The sequence below is a fragment of the Anneissia japonica genome, unplaced genomic scaffold (genome assembly GCF_011630105.1).
Source record: "Anneissia japonica isolate Jap-2015-1 unplaced genomic scaffold, ASM1163010v1 scaffold1889_len2455224_cov183, whole genome shotgun sequence".
Taxonomy (NCBI): Eukaryota; Metazoa; Echinodermata; class Crinoidea; order Comatulida; family Comatulidae; genus Anneissia; species Anneissia japonica.
This window is the reverse complement of record NW_022752980.1, coordinates 966,029-986,268: the sequence shown is the minus strand read 5'-3', so window position 1 is coordinate 986,268 and position 20,240 is coordinate 966,029. Positions and strand designations below refer to the sequence as shown.

Here is a 20,240-nt window from a genome sequence, read left to right as displayed (position 1 = left end):
GTATTACGCAGGAGATGTCGTGTCAGGCCATGTGATGCTAGAGCTTTCTGAACCTAAATCTCTAATAGGTAAGTGTAATTTTAAACTACTGTATACCGGTTATTTATTTTTTCGATTTTTCCCTTTCACATCCAACAACACTCGCCCCCTTTGGAATGAAACTGTCACTATGCTTATAAAACGTCTGTTTGTGGCTTGGAATAGAGTGCAGTTGGTTTTTGTCTGGAGAAAAAAAAATCTAATACCAAAAGTATACAACCAAGACCCTGGAATTGGACTAAAGGCAAGTATCTTAACTATCTACTAGCTCTACTCCTCAATTTGCAATAAAGAAAAAAAAAAAAAAGGACTAGTCTATAACTGAAGTAAAATGATGATTGCCTTTAATTGTAAATATTGACTGTCTCGATGCCAGAGCATAAAGCATACAACCAAGATCCTGGTATTAGATATAGAATATTGAATACATTATCAATGATACATAACTGTACGTACATACCTCTTTAATGAGGAAGAAGCATCTACTGTAGCAGTAGTGTTGGAATCGACCAATCCACGCTACCAATTTTATGAGGTTAAGGGAGTGGATCATTATTGAGTAACCTCAATTTCAAAAGCACCAGTCTACCAGAGTACGCTGGGTGCAGTCATTGCAACACCTTCCCAACATTTGGGGGGGTGGGGTGGGGTGGATTTGGCACGGAGTGTGACCGAAAAATATATTATATTGGCGTATGGGAAATTTTAAGAAAATTAACAAATAATAATCAAACAATTTATACAAATATAATAAGAGTTTTACCAGGTTTTGCGAACAACGGCATGCCAGCATTGTTCTGTACTTTATTTGATCGTCAGTGTCAATAACTGAACAAAAATGCTTTCCTGCACCATCGAACCCGGGCTGCTTGGGTGGAAGGCAGGTATTTTGTTTACTTGTCTGGTTTTAATTGAATGATAGTAATAGCTTTAATACTAATTTATTAGAGTTTTACCAGGTTCTACTTCATTCGATCACGAAACATAAAAGTGAAAGCAAAACGCCTTTGAAGTGCCGGGAATCGAACCCGGGTCGCGTGGGTGAAACTACGAATCCTAACCACTAGACCACACGGGAGTCGCAATGTTACGAGACAATTTTTATAGCGCTAATATTAGTCAAACTTGACACTTATGGTGCCAGAAATTCACATTCATTAAATGATTAACTGTATTAACTACTGTAACGGTATATAGGCTTTATGTGAAAAGTATGATTCATGATAGATTGAATATTTGTATACTTATACACTGAATATTGCTCAAATCAAATGTCATAGACCCTACTAATTATCTAAGTAAGTATTTTCAGTCTACATTTTTTTAAATTATAAGTCAAATTATCGATATGAATAATTCGGAGTATGTTATTAACAAATCTGTGCGTTTAATAGAAAAAAAAATCGAACATGTCGTCCAGCTATCGATGACTGTGGTTTTGTCCTCATTTGCTGCTGCTCATAATAATAATTGCTATTACATTGGTTTTTTTTAAGAACTGTTTTGCCAAAATATAGATAACATTTATTAGATTAAATTAAAAATTATATTAGAATAATCATAATTTCGACCCAGTTCCTGTAGTATACCCTGCGCAAAATCTTGGCAAGCAAGATGATGAACCTCAAGGTTTTTTCGAAATTACTACAGACCTAGATAGATATATATCCAGATAGCTCACTGCTTAACTCTGGAGTGTTTTTGCTCCTATATTGTAGATTTATATTACAACACTGATGTGAAGTTAAAAGCGAAATAGATACTGTATCTAGATAGATAGAACAGAAAAGTTCATCGAGAAAACAAAATTAATGATAGCTTAGTCCTAGATTTTGAGGACCGGCATGCTATAGAAAGCAGGTTGAAGAAGCCGTTATTACTACAGTGGATATACGATATTGGCCTAATTTAGATCACCTGTACTTTCGGAAAAGTGCTTTTCTCCCAGCCCGCACAAGCGCACGCCATTGTCGCACGTAACATGCATTTCATGACGCCCTTTCATTTTCCACAACGTTTAGGAAGTATTTATAAAAGCATTATGGCCTATTATAGGAATGTGTTGCATCACTTGGGAAATTAAAGTAAATATTCACTGATCCACACAGAATGCTTACAATTATGTGCAATTAGGCCTCTATAAGCTATGAATAATCATGTAAGTATTATCAATGTTGTGATTTGAATTAATAGCGGTCACCCTGGTATACAGTACAGTACATTATTATTTTAAGCGTATCACAAAATTGTAAAAATAGACTGCCTGAAGCGACTTGATTAGCAAGTATTCGCATGTTATTTGCTTTATGCATTAGGCCTATATTGCAGATGGCGCATCCTCACCATTTTGATGCATTAAGCTTAGTAAAACTTTCCCATTACAATCGCTGGTTTTCGGTGAAGCCTGGTCTTCAAAATAATCGCTACACGCTACCGCCGACTCCTGATCCTGATCGCTGACTCGGCGACGCTGATCGGTCAGTTGAGTCAAGCTCGGTTTCCATAGAATCGCTCACCCTATCGGCGAAAGTCGGGAAGCTTGAAGCTGGTTCAACTTTGCCCGATTGCTTTGCAAACAACGAATCGGGGTGCCTTCCCGATTGCGTCAGGGCAGCTAGCATTGCAATGCACCCTGATTCGTCTGCAACGCAATCAGCAAAGTTAAACCAGGTTCAACCTTCCCATCAGATATCGGCGACTGTCGCCGTTAGGGTGAGCGATTGTATGGAAACCAAGCTTCAAGCTCGGTTTCCATAAAATCGCTAAAGCTATCGGTGACAGTTGTCGGGAAGATCGAACCTAGGTCGGCTCAACTTTGCCGATTGCTTTGCAGACGAAACGGGGTGCCTTCCCGATTGCGTTAGAGCAGCTAGCAATGCACCCTGTTTCGTCTGCAATTAATGCAATCGGCAAAGTTGAACCAGACGGCGACTGTCGCCGATACGGTCGACTCGCGAAACGCGAAACCAGGCTTATCCCACTTGCTCATCATATAGGGGATCTGTGTCTCAGAGTACCATAATCATATATTGGCGTTAGGAAATTCTATAAATATTAAAATGATCCAGGCGTGTCATGGGAGTTGTAGCTTATTTCATCAGGGGTGGGTCGTTTGATTAGAGCGTATTGACCACTGTAAATGCCTATTAACATTAGTATGCACACAGTAAGGTACATCTAAAGCATTAGTTCTACTACCATCTGCCGTATAATGGTTAATTTACCCATTTATACACTTTCACTTTCAAGACTTTCAGAAATGAAACATCGATGATGTGCGCCTAAATAATAGCCTATGTTATACATATTGTACAAATGGTTCAGTTCACTGTGCCTGTGTCGACACTCAGTTCTGGCTGCCTTCATTATAAATTCACATCAACAAACACAATGCCCTTTAGGTGGACTAAAATAATAGACTGACTTTCGATAAATAAATAAGGCAGCAAAAATAACGCAACCGGTATGCAAATGACTTCTTTGAGTGTTAAGATGCGCGCTTAGAGTGTAACTCGCAATCATGTCGACGTACATAATTACAGTCTTACTAAAGTTCAACATATCATAATAACGAACATTCGAATGGACCTAGATTATTTTCGATCCCGTATAAAATAATTAATGGATATACTTATTATTGGAGAAGTTTAATACAAAAAAAGAGCGATCCGGTCATTAGCACTTGTCATCGCTCTACACACGTACTATTATTCACACGTAGAGTATTTTTAGCGAGCGCGTAAAAATGTAGGCCTGAGTTTCGTTAACACAAGAGCACCACGTTTCAAAATTAAATTATTCCACTATATTTTTTTTACTTCAACTCTTACAAAAAAAAAGTGTATGCTTGCATAATTCGCGCCCATCAACTTTTTAACGGTGGCAAATACCGTAAAACACATGGCAACTATTTTGAAACACCACTTCAAATTTGTGTTAGTACCGTATACGCGTCTAATTTCAAGTGATTCACAGAATCGACACTGGTGAATGGCGTAGACGTAGCGAATTGCGCCAAAATAGGTCTAAATTTTGAACCAAGCTTAAAGGCGACTACGCGCCACACCACAGGCTGGCAATCAATGAAAGAATATTATTACAATTTCAATGTGCATTAAATGCGGGTTTAAAAAAATAATAAAATCAGTTTGAGAGGCATTAAATAGAGCAAAGATTGTTTGATACGAGTTTGCTCATTGATCGTCTGTAAGCCCCAGGCGCGCATCACATCAGCGGTCAATTGGTATGCTCGTCACGATCTGTCATCCTAGTGTTTTATACAGACATCGATACTACTACGAGATGGATTCATATCCCATCTAGGTTGGCGATATTTTTTTTGTTTTTTGTTCAAGTTAAATTTATATTTTCAGCCTCGGAAACATTAATTAGGCCTATGTAATAATCATAATACGTATACTTATAATATTTATACATACAGTATTTAATATAATACATACATATTAGACACATCGGCCTTATACGGCATATTATATAAATATTAGGTACCGGTCAAGCTGAAAGTCTGCTCGATACTTATTAGGTCAGAGCTATAACAAAATGGTCCGGTTCGAAAAACGTCAACATAGCCAATTACTATGTTTCACCGTTGCTAGTATACATATCTCTATTCTAAGACTGCTATAAATCAATACTAATTAATAAAAATGGTAATAATTCTTTATCATAATATGTGTATAAGTTAATTTAAATTTGGATTAGCGATACAACCTGAAGGTAATTACGCCGACAGTGTACCATTTCAAATGAAGATGACAAATTGTCTGCATGATTTGTTACATTGCTCAGAAATGAAATATCATCTGTTACTCATTTATAATTAATTAGCTGGAGCATATGTGAAGTTGATTTCGTGATAGCCCCGTGGTATACCATCAAAAATCCCTGTTGGATACACCACGAAACTAGGTCTATACTCTTTGGAATACACCTTTATTATAATTAATCACAATAAATACTTTTGTGTATCATACTGAGGTACCATACAGTTCATTTCGTATTTTCAACTGTTTTGTTTTTGTGCAATTATTGATAATTGATACGGCTGCATCTGTAATGGATGTTCCAAGTGATGTCGAAATGTTCACTTTATATATAATAATGAGAGAGCAGCTTACCTCAGTAGGCTAAACTGGCGTTGGCGCTGTGTGTGCGCTGAATCGTGGAGATGTGTAGGTGATCCCCGGTTCAATTCCCATCTCTGCTCTTTAATTTTTTGTTTCGTGGCTGAAATGCAAGTTACGATAGTGCACCGTCTTTCGTATGAGACATTATTTAAGCCGTTTGCCCCGTGCGTGTGCACGTTCAAAAACGTAGTACACTATTCGGAAAAGAGTAGAGGATTGTTTTCCGGTGTACTGCCTACTGTGTTTACACCGAATAAATTCACCCATCCATCCATCCATGCACCACCTTTTCTGTCATTTGACAATATGAACGTACTTGAATTTTCATTTTTGATGAGACAAGTATAATGTAAGGGTGATTAGGTTGCACAATACTATTATTATTATTCTTTATTAAAAAACCAAAAATTATAATATAATAACAAGTCGCCGACCCTTCAGGTCAAATTTTAAGCTTTATTACAAAAGATAGGCCTATTTATAAAAATTACAACAAGAAAATATAAGACAAAATTTACAATTTACAAGTAGATAAAAAAAAGATAAAAATCTTACAATTTCAATTACAAAGATTAAAAAATTAATATAATAGGGATAAAAAGTACCGTAAGTACAGCTGATAATAGTCGCTTTAACACGAGTACTACGAACTGCTACTTAAGGATAGGCCTACATGTATGCCTAATGCAGAAAAAAACAATTATTTGTTAACATTTTAAATAATTTAAATAGTTATCAACTTTCACTGACGCACATATATAAACAAATCAGTTTTCACTAATTTACAGTTTTCACTAAACTACTACCGTACTACGAAAATCCTTTCTTGATTACCGGTCAATGTAATGGTCAGCTTCAGTTAAAAGGATTTTTTTCTTATTTCAATTAAAATATAATAACCTATAAAATATACAAAGTAAGTACAGTAATTCAAATATTGATTTTAATTTTCTTTTGTTCTTGTCTGTTTTTCTCTGCTTAACACTGATGGTAAGGCTTAGGCCTACAATATTAATGGAGAATAGCAATCATTAGCGGTTGCCAAACACGCAGCATTCCCATCGGGATAAATATGCTTATTTCATAACTCTTGCTATGAAATAAAATGTCATTTCATCCTCGACTAATCATATTGACCTTCTGTTGGGATGCAACAAAATTACAATTCATCAGTATCGTGTACGAGGGGCATCGACAACTATACACACCACATGCGCTTATATTATTACAAAAATGTATTTAATTTTATGGCATGTATACAGTAGTTCAACTGCCAAACACGCATGGCGTAATATAATGCTCGATTTATTTCTAGAATCGTAGTTTAACAGTAATGATAACTGAGGTTGGGTCAAAAATTATACGACGCCATTGACGCGTTCCGACGAAAATTAACGTTACGCCTACGTCAGTCACCCAGTAGATTTTTAGTGAGCACTTGAAACTGACATAACGCAGAAACAAACCTATTTAGGGGTGATCTATCCAGTTCCAAAATGAACTGATCATTAAGGGCCCTCGATAAAAACATACATACATTAAAACATTTAAAATATTGAATATTCAAAACACAGAAAAAAGAAAAAAGGCCAACAATAAAAACAATACATTAAAACCAGTTAAATTCAATTAAAAAAAATATACAAATTTATCTATTAATAAATTGCTTAAATTTAAGTTTAAAAGAGTATAAATTTTCAGATAATCGAATATTTTTAAGAATAAGATTAAAATACAAAGGCGCTTTATAACTAAAACATTGCTTAAAAATAGAAAGACTATAGGACGAGGAACAAAGATTACGCGGAATAGCGTACGGTATCGGCATAATAGGAATGAGTCGATAGTGGGCAGTCGCCATGGACTACTTTACTCTACTACTTACTACTCTACTACTTAAGAAGTTAATACACTAAAACGTCTGGATAATATGTGCGTATGTAGCTAAGTTATAAAATACAATTGAGAAGTAATTACTGCTTTGCAATTGTCGTGAAACGAATTGAAAATACGAAAACCAACTCATTATTGTACTATTCCATGGCGTTTATGCAATGCAATGTCTTAATTTGAACCAGCAGCTTGAAGATGCTTTTACACTCGAGATTATAGTTCAATATTTTATGCTTCCGTCAACAACCATTTAAAAATTCACATATATGCAAAAATCACTTTGTACAAATAGGTAGCCACCGCGACTGCATGAGAATGCCTGGTGGATAAGCTCATTGTTGAGTATTGTGTAGCAGCATGCTGTACGCACGCTTCGCGACATACTGTCATGTCTTCCATCGTAAAATGATTTGAATTTCGATATAACATACCGTACTTGTTTTCTGGCGGTAATTTGCTTATTTTCATCAGTCCATTGATGATTCTTATGATGATGGTGATGATTTTGATGACGATTAAGACGTTGATGCTGATAATGATGATGATGATGAAGAAGATAATGATGAATGATTATGATGATGACGACGATGATGTCGACGATGATGATGGTGGTGGTGATAATTAGGATGGCGATTATTGTAACGATGACGATGATGATGATGAGTATGGCAATTATAATAATATAAAATATTATAATGGTGATAATAATAATAATGATAATAATAATAATAATAATAATAATAATAATAATAATAATAATAATGATAAAAACAAGATATTCTATTTCAGCTATAAGGGATTGTTATTCTAGCAAATTATAGATATTTATCTTAAATTTGTATATCAGGTGCATAGTTTTCAGCAGATAAATTGCATTGAGATAATTGGCTTGATAATACCATAGAGAAAATAGATAATACAGAGAAGGTTATCGCAGACCGAACTCAATTACGGATGATGTAATTAGTATTATACGGTACGGAATTATCCTTCCACTGAATTGTGGAATAATCATTTCCTTTTCTCTTCGGCTGTATCTCACACTTTTCAATATGGTTTATGGACTTACAGTGGAGGATGATGATAAAGATAAGGTAAAGGAAAAAGTTTAATGAGAACAGCGCTACACCGTTAAATCTTCCTGTGAGCGCGTGCTAAAATGTTCACAGAATATATATACGATTATATTAGACTGGCTGACGGGACCAACAGAAATCCAATCTCAGTCTCATCTCGTGAATGATTAAGCTTAAAGGGGGTTCCTAGTTGAATATTTCCTTAAATATATCGTTTATTCCTAACTTCTTTCAAGTAATTAATTTAAACAATCCAACGAAGAAGCTGCAGGTATAGTGTAAAATGCGGAAATAATATTTGTTACTTTAAGTTTGACAGTATTAGTAACTTCCAAAGAACCCAATATTCATGAGTCTTTATATGTGGGGGTTGGTACTTGTGTATGTGTGTGGAGATAAAACGGCTTAAGCATGGTTTCCTTAAAATCGTTGTCGCTAAAGTGTTTCCAGTGCAGTCGTTCCCTACGCAATCGGGCAGGCTCCCCGATTCGACCGACCAATCGGCATCACCGAAGCTGTCGGAGATAGCTTGTAGCGATTTTATGGAAATCAACCCTTAGCGAAAATTCCTCTAAGTGGTTTATTTGGAGAAAAAAAGTCTCTCAGCCAGCGATTTTCAAGAAATTTAAACATCTGCAGATGCAAATACTGGTTTGATTTTACTTATAGGGTTGGCTATTTTTTAAGTTCTAATTTACTTTTAAATAGAAATTTAAATATAGACCTAGAACTCTCCCCTTAAATTAGTGTATTAAAACTAAACTGTCTCATGATTATACGCCATCAGAAATGTGAAATTAGTGCCAACCAGGGGAAATTTAAGGGGGCCCGGCCCCTCCCCCTCCCCTTTTGGGAGCTAAAAAAAAAGAGAAAAAAAGAAAGAAAAAGAAAAAAATGATAGCCCGGAAAGCCTCAAATGTTATTTTCAGGCGTCTAGAACACCGTAAATTTCCGAAACCCGTAAGATGGTGTTGTCTCGTTGGCCCAAATTTCGGCCTCCCCTTTCGCCCCCCCCCCCACCTTTTAGACATCTCTGGATCCGCCCCTACCAACTCTCAGCGGGCGCGTCACACGGGACTACGTGTATACGGACTGTGGCCTACCGTATCGCAACACATTACAGGACGTAAAACATTTAATAATCAACAACATTTTAATAATCAGCAACATTTTAATAATCATACCTGGATGCATGTTCATCAACATTGCCCCGTAAAGTAAAGGGTAGGCTTACAAACTGTTTTTCTGCATTTCAAGTAAGAAGTTGTGAAGTTTGGAAGCTTTTCTCTGAAAGCTTTTTGAAAAATATGAAGTGGCACATTCGGGAATACACGCTGATGCGCAGTATAATTACTGCTATTCTGTTTCAGCAGTCAATGCAGATCCCTGTTAAATAAATGCCTACAAATATCGAATAACCAGTCAGTTTTTATTGTTAAGTAAACAGTAATAATATTTGACATTCCAATGACTCTGCATTTCCCATCCTTTAGATAGCAATAACAATTTAGAAGCTTTGATGCGCTTTTTATAATGATTGCCTATACATTTGTAAGGTATTTATAAACAGATGTTTTGATAGAACCCTAGTGCTCAATGATAGAAGCCCAAGAAATTGTTTAACTTAAAGTTGTAAATAACATTGTTTTTCAGTGGAGTTGAATAGCTTGGTGGTTACGGTGCTTGCATTCCAATCCCAGGGTCCGGGGTTCAAATCCTGTCACGGCAACAGTATTTCTTCTCACGACTAAAACAACTCCACTCCTTAACCCTCATATATGATGATACTTGGTCTGTGTAAAGTATCATGTGTTTATGTTTCGTCAAGTGAAGAGATTGCCACCTATCTAACAGGACAGTGATTAAATCATTATTGGTAATCCTTGGCCATGTGCCTAAAGGATTAAAATAGAATAAACTAAAAATATCTAAACATTAATATAGCAATTAAGAGAGTACAATTTTTTAGCCAAATGGGATGGTTAAGTACACACCCCATCCAACTAACTGCAGGACTCGCTTTGGTAGCAATCGTATTTCACATTAATGCGGTTCGGTATAATCATATCAACTCAATAAGCTTAAATATTGACTGTGAAGAAAAATATACTAGATATCAACTCCATAGAGATACGATGATATTTAGCCGATAAATCCAAGAAGCGTGTAAGTCAGATTTCACAGCAAAGTGAAGCACATCCGAGTGGTGTTAGGCTCTCTGTCGTGAAAATAATATTATGTAGTTACATCTATATTATCACATAACATGTTATTCTCGACACTACTTGTGTTCGTTAGATACGTCTCGTTACGGTTCGCAAAAAATTGCATTAACATTCATCCACGATCTGAATCTAAAGACGGAAATAGAATTATTGACGTTAGGTGCCATGGAATTCAAGGGATATCTTTCCGGAATAAAATTACTTGACATCTTTGAAAGCAGCACCGGGAAACAAAGCAATAATATACAGTCTTAACAGTAGATTGGATTAATTACTAAAAAAAATAGTTGTCGAATACACAAACAATAATTTGAAGGAGGAACAGAGGCCTACCAGATGACGAATGGGTAAAAAATATAACTGAGGAATATCTCAATATTAATGTACTGAGCTCCCATATCTGGGGTGGTGCTTCTCCATCTCTTATAGCTGTTGTAGACAATGTGCAGTCCAAATCAGTCAGGCTTATTGGGGATGAATCTCCCACTTTCTCATGAGCTTAAAATCTACCATGCCTCCACTATTGTTCCCTGCTCACTCGATCGACTCGTACTAATCAGCAGATAGGCCTATAGAACCTACTGTTTTAATCCCTTTGTTAGCACTTCCTCCCACTCGCGCTCGGCATTCATCGTCCGGAACTTCGATTCTCTGGAATTCTCTCCCATCTTCTTGTTTCCCATCATAATTTAACCTCAGGATTTTCAAAAATTTCATCAAAACAAGTCCCTCTAACCTAGCCTAATGATAATTTCTCCTTTGCAGGGCGGTCTTGTTAATATGTTTCCTTTTGTCCTGCATCCTCTAATACTTCTTTTATGCTCAGATATTTCAAATTTAGTCCTATATTAAGTAGGCCTAATTGCTTGCGTGTATTAAATTCACTTCTACAATTTCAATATGCTACTTTAAACAAACGTATAGTTCCGGCCTTGTATATTGTGCACTTTTATTATCAAAACCAGGCCGTATATACATTAATTTTAGTTGTTTTTATTTGCAAGTAAATTCTTAAATCTTAGGATTTGAACACTTGACCTGGGATTGGAAAGTATCTTAACCACTAAATCATACAGCTCCACTTCTTCTTCCCTTTAAATTGATTAATGTACTGTTTTGGAGATTTCTACCTGTACAAAGCTGGAAAAGCAATAATGCGAATACAGTACCGTAAAACCTCGAATCGACCCTTTTATGAACCTTGGATGCAATGCCGTATAGCCAGGATTTCCAAACAGTGTGGAACAATATCAGGTGGACCCACTTTACGCGTAAATTCAAACAATGTGGACCCATTTTACGCAAAAATATGTAAAATCTGGACCCATTTTCTTAAATTTTACCAATTTTAAGATAAATATGAGAAATCTGGACTCATTTTTCAAAAAGTAAACCCATTTTATGCATAAAATTACATACTTTAGAACCAATTTTAAAAATGTGGAAACATTCTTCGTAGACCCATTAGAAAAATTGTGTGGGACTGTCCCGATCAATGGCGGCTCTAGGATATATTTTCTGGGGCGGGGGCTAAGTTGTCCGACATGGGGACTTGAGCTAGTAGGCTTGAACTGGGGAAAGGGATTGAGAGGGGGGTTCACCCTCCCAAATGAAATTTTTTTTAAGAAGCAACCTCTGGGTGGCCAGAAATGGCACTCTCAGACTGTGACAGACATGTGTTGGCTTGGTGTGGGCCTATTTTTATATGTTTTATTGTTTGACTGCCCGACGAGCTCTGTCCGGCGGGGAGGGGGAGGCTTGACCTGGCCGGTGGGGGACTTAAGCCCCCCTGTCCCCGCTTGCGCCGCCACTGGTCCAAACTGTCCAATAGCTGGCCACGGCATTGCTTGGATGGGCTTCTTTTCGAGATGGGTTTCTTTTTGAGATTACCTTTGCAAATTAAAGAGGGGCTTCTTTTCAAAATGAATGTTTTACATTTTGGAATTTCTACTATACGAAATTTTTCAACTATGGAATCCGAAATTTTGTATATATATATTTAAAATTTTAACTATGCTAGTACAATAAAATAATATTCATATTGACACGCTATTATAATCAAAGATAACGTCAGCCTGAATGTAATGTAACTATCTCGAAAGAAGCCCATATTATCTTAATTAGAAGCAAATGGGCATCTTCGTGAGATTACTTTTGCAACCTGAAGAGAGAGAGAGGGGGGGGGGGAGGGGCTTCTTTCGAGAGGAGCTATTCTTCTCGAGATTAATCTCATGGGGCTTTTATTCGAGGTTTTACGGTTTGTCAGTCTGAATGCTCGATCCTACGCGCTCAGCTTGATATTTGATTGCTAAAGGAAGCACTGTATATATTTATGCAATTGTTACGCCATACCGTATATTGAAAAGTTATAAATAATTAAAGAATCAGTCAATATACTACGGCAAAAGACAGTGAACTAAACTTAGCTTAAAATATTTTGGTAAGTCATGGTAGTGAAAATTATAAATTTAACTCCTATACAACTGGAAAATATCAGTTTATTTCAAATAGTTGTAATGATGAATTGAACTTGACTTTTGAAATGTATTTATAAAATACACAAATTAATTATACAGGTATTTTGCAGTAGCTTGAATTAAATTTAGTGTCAAATATTTTGGAATGTCATGGTAGCGAAAATTATAAATTTAACTCCTACACCTGGAAAATATCAGTTTATTTCAAATAGGTTTAATGATGAATTGAACTTGACTCTTGACATGAATTTATAAAATATACAAATTAAAAATACAGGCATTCACAGTAGTCTTAATAATGTCATTTATCATTGCTAAGCTGTCGAGTTTAATTTAGCTGGTGTTGAATGCAGTAGCACAGTTAAATTTGAGCAATTCTCCTGACGTCAACTAACACTTTAGTATCATAATCATATCATAATTGTCATTTATATTGCGCCTTTTTCTCGCGGATGTAAAGCCCTTGTATCAAGCTATAACTGTTGTAACTGTGCGTGTTGTATACTAAGTTGTACCAGTATGTTATCTATAAATGTAAATATGAAATAAATGATAAGGAACGATATGATATTGGTTATTATCAAAAGCAGTAAACCACCTTTTTTTAAAGTATTAAATGTAAATAAAGCCGCTTGGAGAACAAAACGCAAACAGCATTTCACTCAACATATTCATTCTAGCATAGAGTGATATTAATATCCGTAACATCATCGCTCTTGTGCATTATATTCAGTGTAGGATGTTGTACAATTTTCTTTATATAGGCCTATGATTAAAATCACGATAAAGAATGGTTTGAATGCAGAGCTGTCATGTATAAAGGCTGTCCTTTGATTTCTCGTTATATACACAGAAGAAATTTATTAAATTATTCATCAATCGCTACCATTGACATTCAGCAATGCTTCATTAACCAAGGCTGATAAATTAACTTAAATCGAGTCAATGAAAAATACAACAAAAACAAAACGTTAACTAGAGACTCGGGAGTTAGGTTGTATGCAATGTAAGGTATACATGGTCATGTCAAAATTTTAATTAAGACTGAAAATATAATAGAACATATCACATAAGACAAATATTTATTTTTCCAGTTTCGACACGTAAATGTCAGTAAGGTATTCAACGATTACAAATGATACAACACGATTATATTTACAACAGTGTTGTATAACTAGCAATTGCGGAAACACACTGCGTGAGTCTTCAGTGATGCGCAAACAAATACCTATATAGGCCTATATACATTAATTTTACGTTTCAAACTTCACATTAAATCACGTTTACATTAACGCTGTGCATTTCGCTTGTATCCTTGAGCAAAGCACTTTATCTACATTGCTTCAGTCTACCCAGCTGTATCAATGGGTACCAGCAAAATGCTGGGAGTAACCTGAGTGAACCAGCGTCCCATCCAGGGGGAGTATTACCCTCTCATCCGCTTCAAGCTACTTGGGATAAGCTCCAGCAAGGAGTTCGGCTAGGATTTACTTGCACTGCATTTACGTTACTGTAAATTGCAATTCATTACACTACACGTCCACACCACATTGCACTAAACTACACTACACGACAATACACTACTTTACATTATAATACATCAGGCATATACATTATACATACAACACATTATACATGCATTCCATTACACATTATACATTTTACATTGAATAGCATCACATATACTATAATTTCATAATATCTAAATGTTGTCGATGAAATCGATTAAAATATTCACCGACCTCTGACCGTTGATCTTCCTCAATGGTTCATCAACCAAGGTAGTTAAGGTATTAATTTGAATTGAGTCAGCGAAACATATTGTACAATAAAACGTTTCGTTGGCGAGGGATGCAATGCATGTACACATGATGTGGTCATGCCATCAGAATTTAGGTTGCTGAATGTATAACAGTAGAACATATTACTCAAATTTATACAAATCGAAAGAAAATTTATTTTACAGTTACGACACGCAAATGTCAATAAAGCATTTAACGATTACATATGTCATGGCTATATACAGTAGTGTTTTGATTTTAACAATGGCTGAAACACGGCGTATAGGGACTTGGTTTTATCGTTTTTTGATTAAAAGCAGAAAAGTATGCAGAAGACTTTCTGTACGAGGGAGAGAATTCTGGGAGTAAAACAATTTAATGCTGAAAAGCAGAAAGGCGATACAAAATATGTCAACGGTTAGAGATGTAAAGTCTAGGGACTTGGTATTATTTTTGTTTAATCAACTAGGGCCTCGTTACTTGACCACAAAAGTGATGAGGTGATACAACAAACTCCAGTAGATTATGAATCCCTTTAATTTCAATTGTTAACGAGTCTGACGTGACTATAGTGTTCAAATTAGGCAGGCTGAGTAGCATCCTAAACACAATTATCAATAAATATCTATTAGTATATATATATATATACATATACATACATATATATATATATATACATATATATATATATATATTTGTTTAACGCAATTTCTAGTTAAAATGTGTTGTTAATCTTCAAGCTATCCGAATGATATTCACTGGACGATCATCCGTGTCATGGAAGGAGATAGAACCAAGAGGGAAATCAAAAGAGCTCATCTATTACGCGTCCGGTGAGGAGTACTTCAACGAAGGTTTGACCATATTTGGAAGCGGTGAGTGTGATTTCTTGGAGGTATTCGTTCGATAAAATCTGACGTTATTTACAAATGGTAAATTTGATTAACGTATTTTGTAATCGAATATCAATGTGAGTATCCTTTGTATCTTTATATTAATTTCAATAAATACATTATATAAAATTCAAATGAGGATATATTTTATTTGACATGCAAATGATATTATATCATCTTTTTTTTACCTTAACACAAAAGAGTGCTTTTGAATTAGATTTCTATTGTCTACATGCAATAGGCCTATTGTTGATTTGCTTCCCGAGTCTGCACAATACAACACGTATACAAATACAATACCTATATACACATGAATTGAGTGGTAGAAAGTGTTTATCAGTACCGGTATGCCACAATTAAATCCCATTTTTCTCAACTAGAATACTGCGTGTTTTGTGCACATTACAATGCCTACACGAGCCAACGCCTTAATGTCCCATTCGAAGGATGATATACCGTACTTCAAGTACGAGTATGAAATATCATATTGCAGGGCAAGGAAATGTCATGCTTGTATTGTAATTTAAATGACTGTAAACTGTTCACGTGTAAACGGTTCACATATTATCACAAACACGCATTGATCATGCCTTAGAATTGCAATTATCCTGAGTGGGTCACCTCATAGGTATGCACGCGTCCGCCGAGCGATACTGGGAAGCGCAGATATCACGTAGATACACGGCACTTTAAAACAACGGTGTCTAGTCTAGAGTGTGGCACCGTACGCTATCTCGGTGAAAGAAGGTTAGGGTTAGCAACAGCTCAGGACACTCGGGACACATTATTACGAGATGGTACTTCACCGACATACAACTATTAGATACGAAATGATTGCAGATTGTGTTTTAGGGCAATATAATTGCGTTCACCGATGTGGGTATCCTAGAATTTATAAAAAATTATATCATAACTGGAAAAAAAACTGAAAAAATTGATATATTATGATTTTACTGCAATTTATGCCCAAAAAAATAAAATCGAGTATGAAGGAAGAGAATTTGAAGTTTAATATATCATCGAATGTTGCTTCTTAGCTCAACAGCCGTGATCAAGATCATGAAAACAGTGTGCCCTACTTATACTGTACAACCTGTCTCTTATACACATCTAGATGTGTATAAAAGAAAGGTAAATACAGTGTTCGAATAATAGACATAATAATACATCGTGCTATAGCTCTCAACAAATGTAGTCCTTTGATTATTTATATATAATTTAACAGTGTTAACGGCTATCATGATTTATATTATATTATATTATATATATGTATATATATATATATGATGTGATTTATTATATATATACATATATATATATATTCTATTGCAATAATTTGTTTATTTGTACATAATCCACTTGCTTCCTCAGATGTATCGGATATTGATGGCGAGGGCAAGGAAGAAGTGTTATCACTCTCTGAGGGATGTCACATATTCACATTCAAGTTTACACTCCCGAGTAAACCACTAGCCTGTTCTTTCGAAGGCGATCTTGGTAATGTTAGGTACACAGTTCGCGCGATTATTTCACGCCCTTGGAAGTTTGATCACGTAACAAAACGCGCTTTTACTGTTACAGGACCGCCATTTTTTCTGAGTCGAGTTCCAAAAGCATTAGTGAGTATGTACAATATAATACTATTATTACTAAATCTAAAAATGACAATAATTGTAATAATAGCCATAATAGCCTAATCAACATGATTATATAGTACTCTTTTACTAAGCTGGTCATATTATTGAACATTATAATTAAAAAATAACAATACGATTATGGTAATAATGATGTGATTATGATTATGATAATAATGTGATGATGATCATGATTACGATAGAGATAAGAATGATGAAGATGTGGTGCATATTTATGTACATTTAAAAATCATGTATTTTATAAATTTTCATTAATATGTTAAAAACTATAATTAACAGTGCAGTACTTATATTAGACTCCTTTAACAGTTGAAGATGAGAAGACTGTTTGTTGTTTATGTTGTGCGACTGGACCAATCTCTATTAGCGCCGCCACCGACAAACGGGCATATCTTCCGGGAGAGTTTATCTACGTGTCAGCCTCATTGGAAAACATGAGCAGCAGAAGTATTATTAGTCTTGAAGCGGAGCTTATTCAGGTTCGATATAAAGAAATAAAACTTTATAGTGACTAGTGCAATAAGAGTGTTATGGGAGATTGTAGCATTGGTCATTCCATTTTGTCGTTCAAAATGCTTAAAATGAGGGCGTATAGTTAACACTGTTAATAGCTACGGTATGCATCGAGAACTAGCGTTGTTCCAAGCAAGTGCAATTGTGTGAAATTCAGTTGCTTAAATCGGATTCGGATTCCAAGCGAAGCCAAATGGCTCAGTTTTCAATGCGTCTGCATATTTTCAACCACAAAAATGGTTTGAGCTCCCTCAATGATTTGATTGAATTAAATCATCGTATTATTGATGATTGATGATTTGTATTATAGCAGGTTCTATCAATGTCAGTAGTACATTTTGCAGGTACTGTAATATAAATGAATGCGTTGTAGTAGAATTGCAACTGTCCCAAATCATTAGAGGAAAAATCATTCAATTTTTATAAATAATGCATCGTTTGAATTTTATGAAAATGTTTCGATAATTCATGAGGAGTCTCTTTTTCTTTTTATTTATCCATCCAACTCATTTCCCTCAGTCAGTTAACTACTTAGCCCTCAGACAAGGGGTTGGAACGCCACACAAGAGAACTACGTCACATGTCGTCTCCAGCATCAAGGATAATGGTTGCGATGCGCACTGTTCCGCCACGTGGAATCGGGCCAAACTGCCGATACCGCCACTTCCACCTTGCTCACTTGAAGGTGCAACGTTTATAGATATTAGATATTTCATAAAGGTAAAGACAGATCATATATTAGGGTTCGTTCGTATGTTGTAAGTCTATACTTTTTTTGTATCATCATCAATTCGTCAATATCGTCGTTATTATCACATTTTTCTTCTAGTAAAACGAAACAGTTTATCAAAGATTATTATTATCAAAACCATTTATACAATATTTTATCATCATTTAAGAAATAAATCGTCCGAAATTAAAATTAGAAGATCAGATGACAGCCTACATTATGAGTACTTATATTGTATGTTTTAATTATTGTTAATTTTGTTATCGTTATTATTATTATTATTATTATTATTATTGTTATTATTATTGATATTAATTAATTCCTAATTTTAGTACAATATTATTATGTTGATTTGTGTAGTTTACGGTAGACGTGAACAACACGCCGTTTGATATCGACTTGGTGCTGGAGCTCTACATCGGCAATGTTCCCATCGATGAACCACAACGGCCAGGACCTTCCACATCATACCAGGGTAAACATTTATCCCTCATTATTTTCAATCATAATTGATATTTATTCTAACATTTTGTGTAAACTTATTGTTATTTTTTTTTAAACTAGTACATAATGCATCAATGTTTCGAACAGCCGAGCAGGAAAGCAAAGAGATCCGTGACGAAGAGGACAACGAATTTACCTTCGGCCATCTTCAGTTCACACCTAAGTACCTATACTTCGGTAAAGTCCGGCAGCAGACGGACTTCACCGACATACAACTATTAGATACGAAATGATTGCAGATTGTGTTTTAGGGCAATATAATTGCGTTCACCGATGTGGGTATCCTAGAATTTATAAAAAATTATATCATAACTGGAAAAAAAACTGAAAAAATTGATATATTATGATTTTACTGCAATTTATGCCCAAAAAAATAAAATCGAGTATGAAGGAAGAGAATTTGAAGTTTAATATATCATCGAATGTTGCTTCTTAGCTCAACAGCCGTGATCAAGATCATGAAAACAGTGTGCCCTACTTATACTGTACAACCTATGGGAGGTAGAGCAGTAAAACAGTTCGCAAACTGTATTGAAGATCGCAAGTTTTGTCATTTGTATTTTGAATTCAAAAACAAGAATGACACTAGGGATAATTAATTTTGTGTCTGCCACCTACTGTCGTTATCTGTCATATACCATCCCTAGATCTTTAAGAAGTGTGGCCTATGGAAGTGTTTCCTTAAAAAGTATCCATCATTACTGGACGTGTTCGTTGTATGTTTGTGAATTACGGTATGCCATTTAGGTCTATGCATAAATCTGCATTTTATATGAATCAATTTTCAAATACAGGGATGTAAAAACCCGTTTTGTAGGTAAAATTATACGTGGTAAGACTTAATAGTGATATGCACATTGCACAAAAGCAGCCTTAAATTATAGACATTTTATAATATCTAGCATTACTTTGTGTTTAAGTTGCTATCGCCTAAATTGTCTTTAAATAACCGTCAATTATCAGTTGAATCTGAATTATTTTGCATATTATCTTGAAGCAGTGGAGCGTAAAAAACACGTTTAAAGTCAGGTAGAATTAAGGCGAACCAATTAAAATGTACATCGCTGTAGGCCTGAGACAACTGTACAAGGAGATTGGAAACGCGACCAGGGCTGCCAGATACGACACACACACACACACACGCACGCACATAACACACGCACACGCCATCTCACGGTCAAATTCGGCCAAATTTTTTTTTTCGATATCGGCCAAAACCCGGCCAGATTTTAATCCGATTAAAAGACAACAATTGGTACATAACGTTCATTTAAAATATAAAAATTACACGAAAATCAATTTGAATT

At 35.4% G+C, this 20,240-nt stretch overlaps 1 protein-coding gene across 1 annotated transcript in view; it reads left to right on the top strand.

The window, feature by feature from the left end:
* Positions 1 to 19,433, top strand: part of LOC117122600 (arrestin domain-containing protein 3-like) — a 20,162-nt gene extending 729 nt beyond the window's left edge. Inside the window, exons 2-7 of the mRNA XM_033268238.1 lie at positions 15,379 to 15,513; positions 16,903 to 17,150; positions 17,483 to 17,665; positions 18,219 to 18,419; positions 18,790 to 18,904; positions 18,994 to 19,433. Coding sequence (XP_033124129.1) covers positions 15,379 to 15,513; positions 16,903 to 17,150; positions 17,483 to 17,665; positions 18,219 to 18,419; positions 18,790 to 18,904; positions 18,994 to 19,166 — 1,055 coding nt within the window. The 3' untranslated portion in view covers positions 19,167 to 19,433. The remainder of the gene's footprint in view (positions 1 to 15,378; positions 15,514 to 16,902; positions 17,151 to 17,482; positions 17,666 to 18,218; positions 18,420 to 18,789; positions 18,905 to 18,993) is intronic.
* The last annotated feature ends 807 nt before the right edge of the window (positions 19,434 to 20,240 follow it).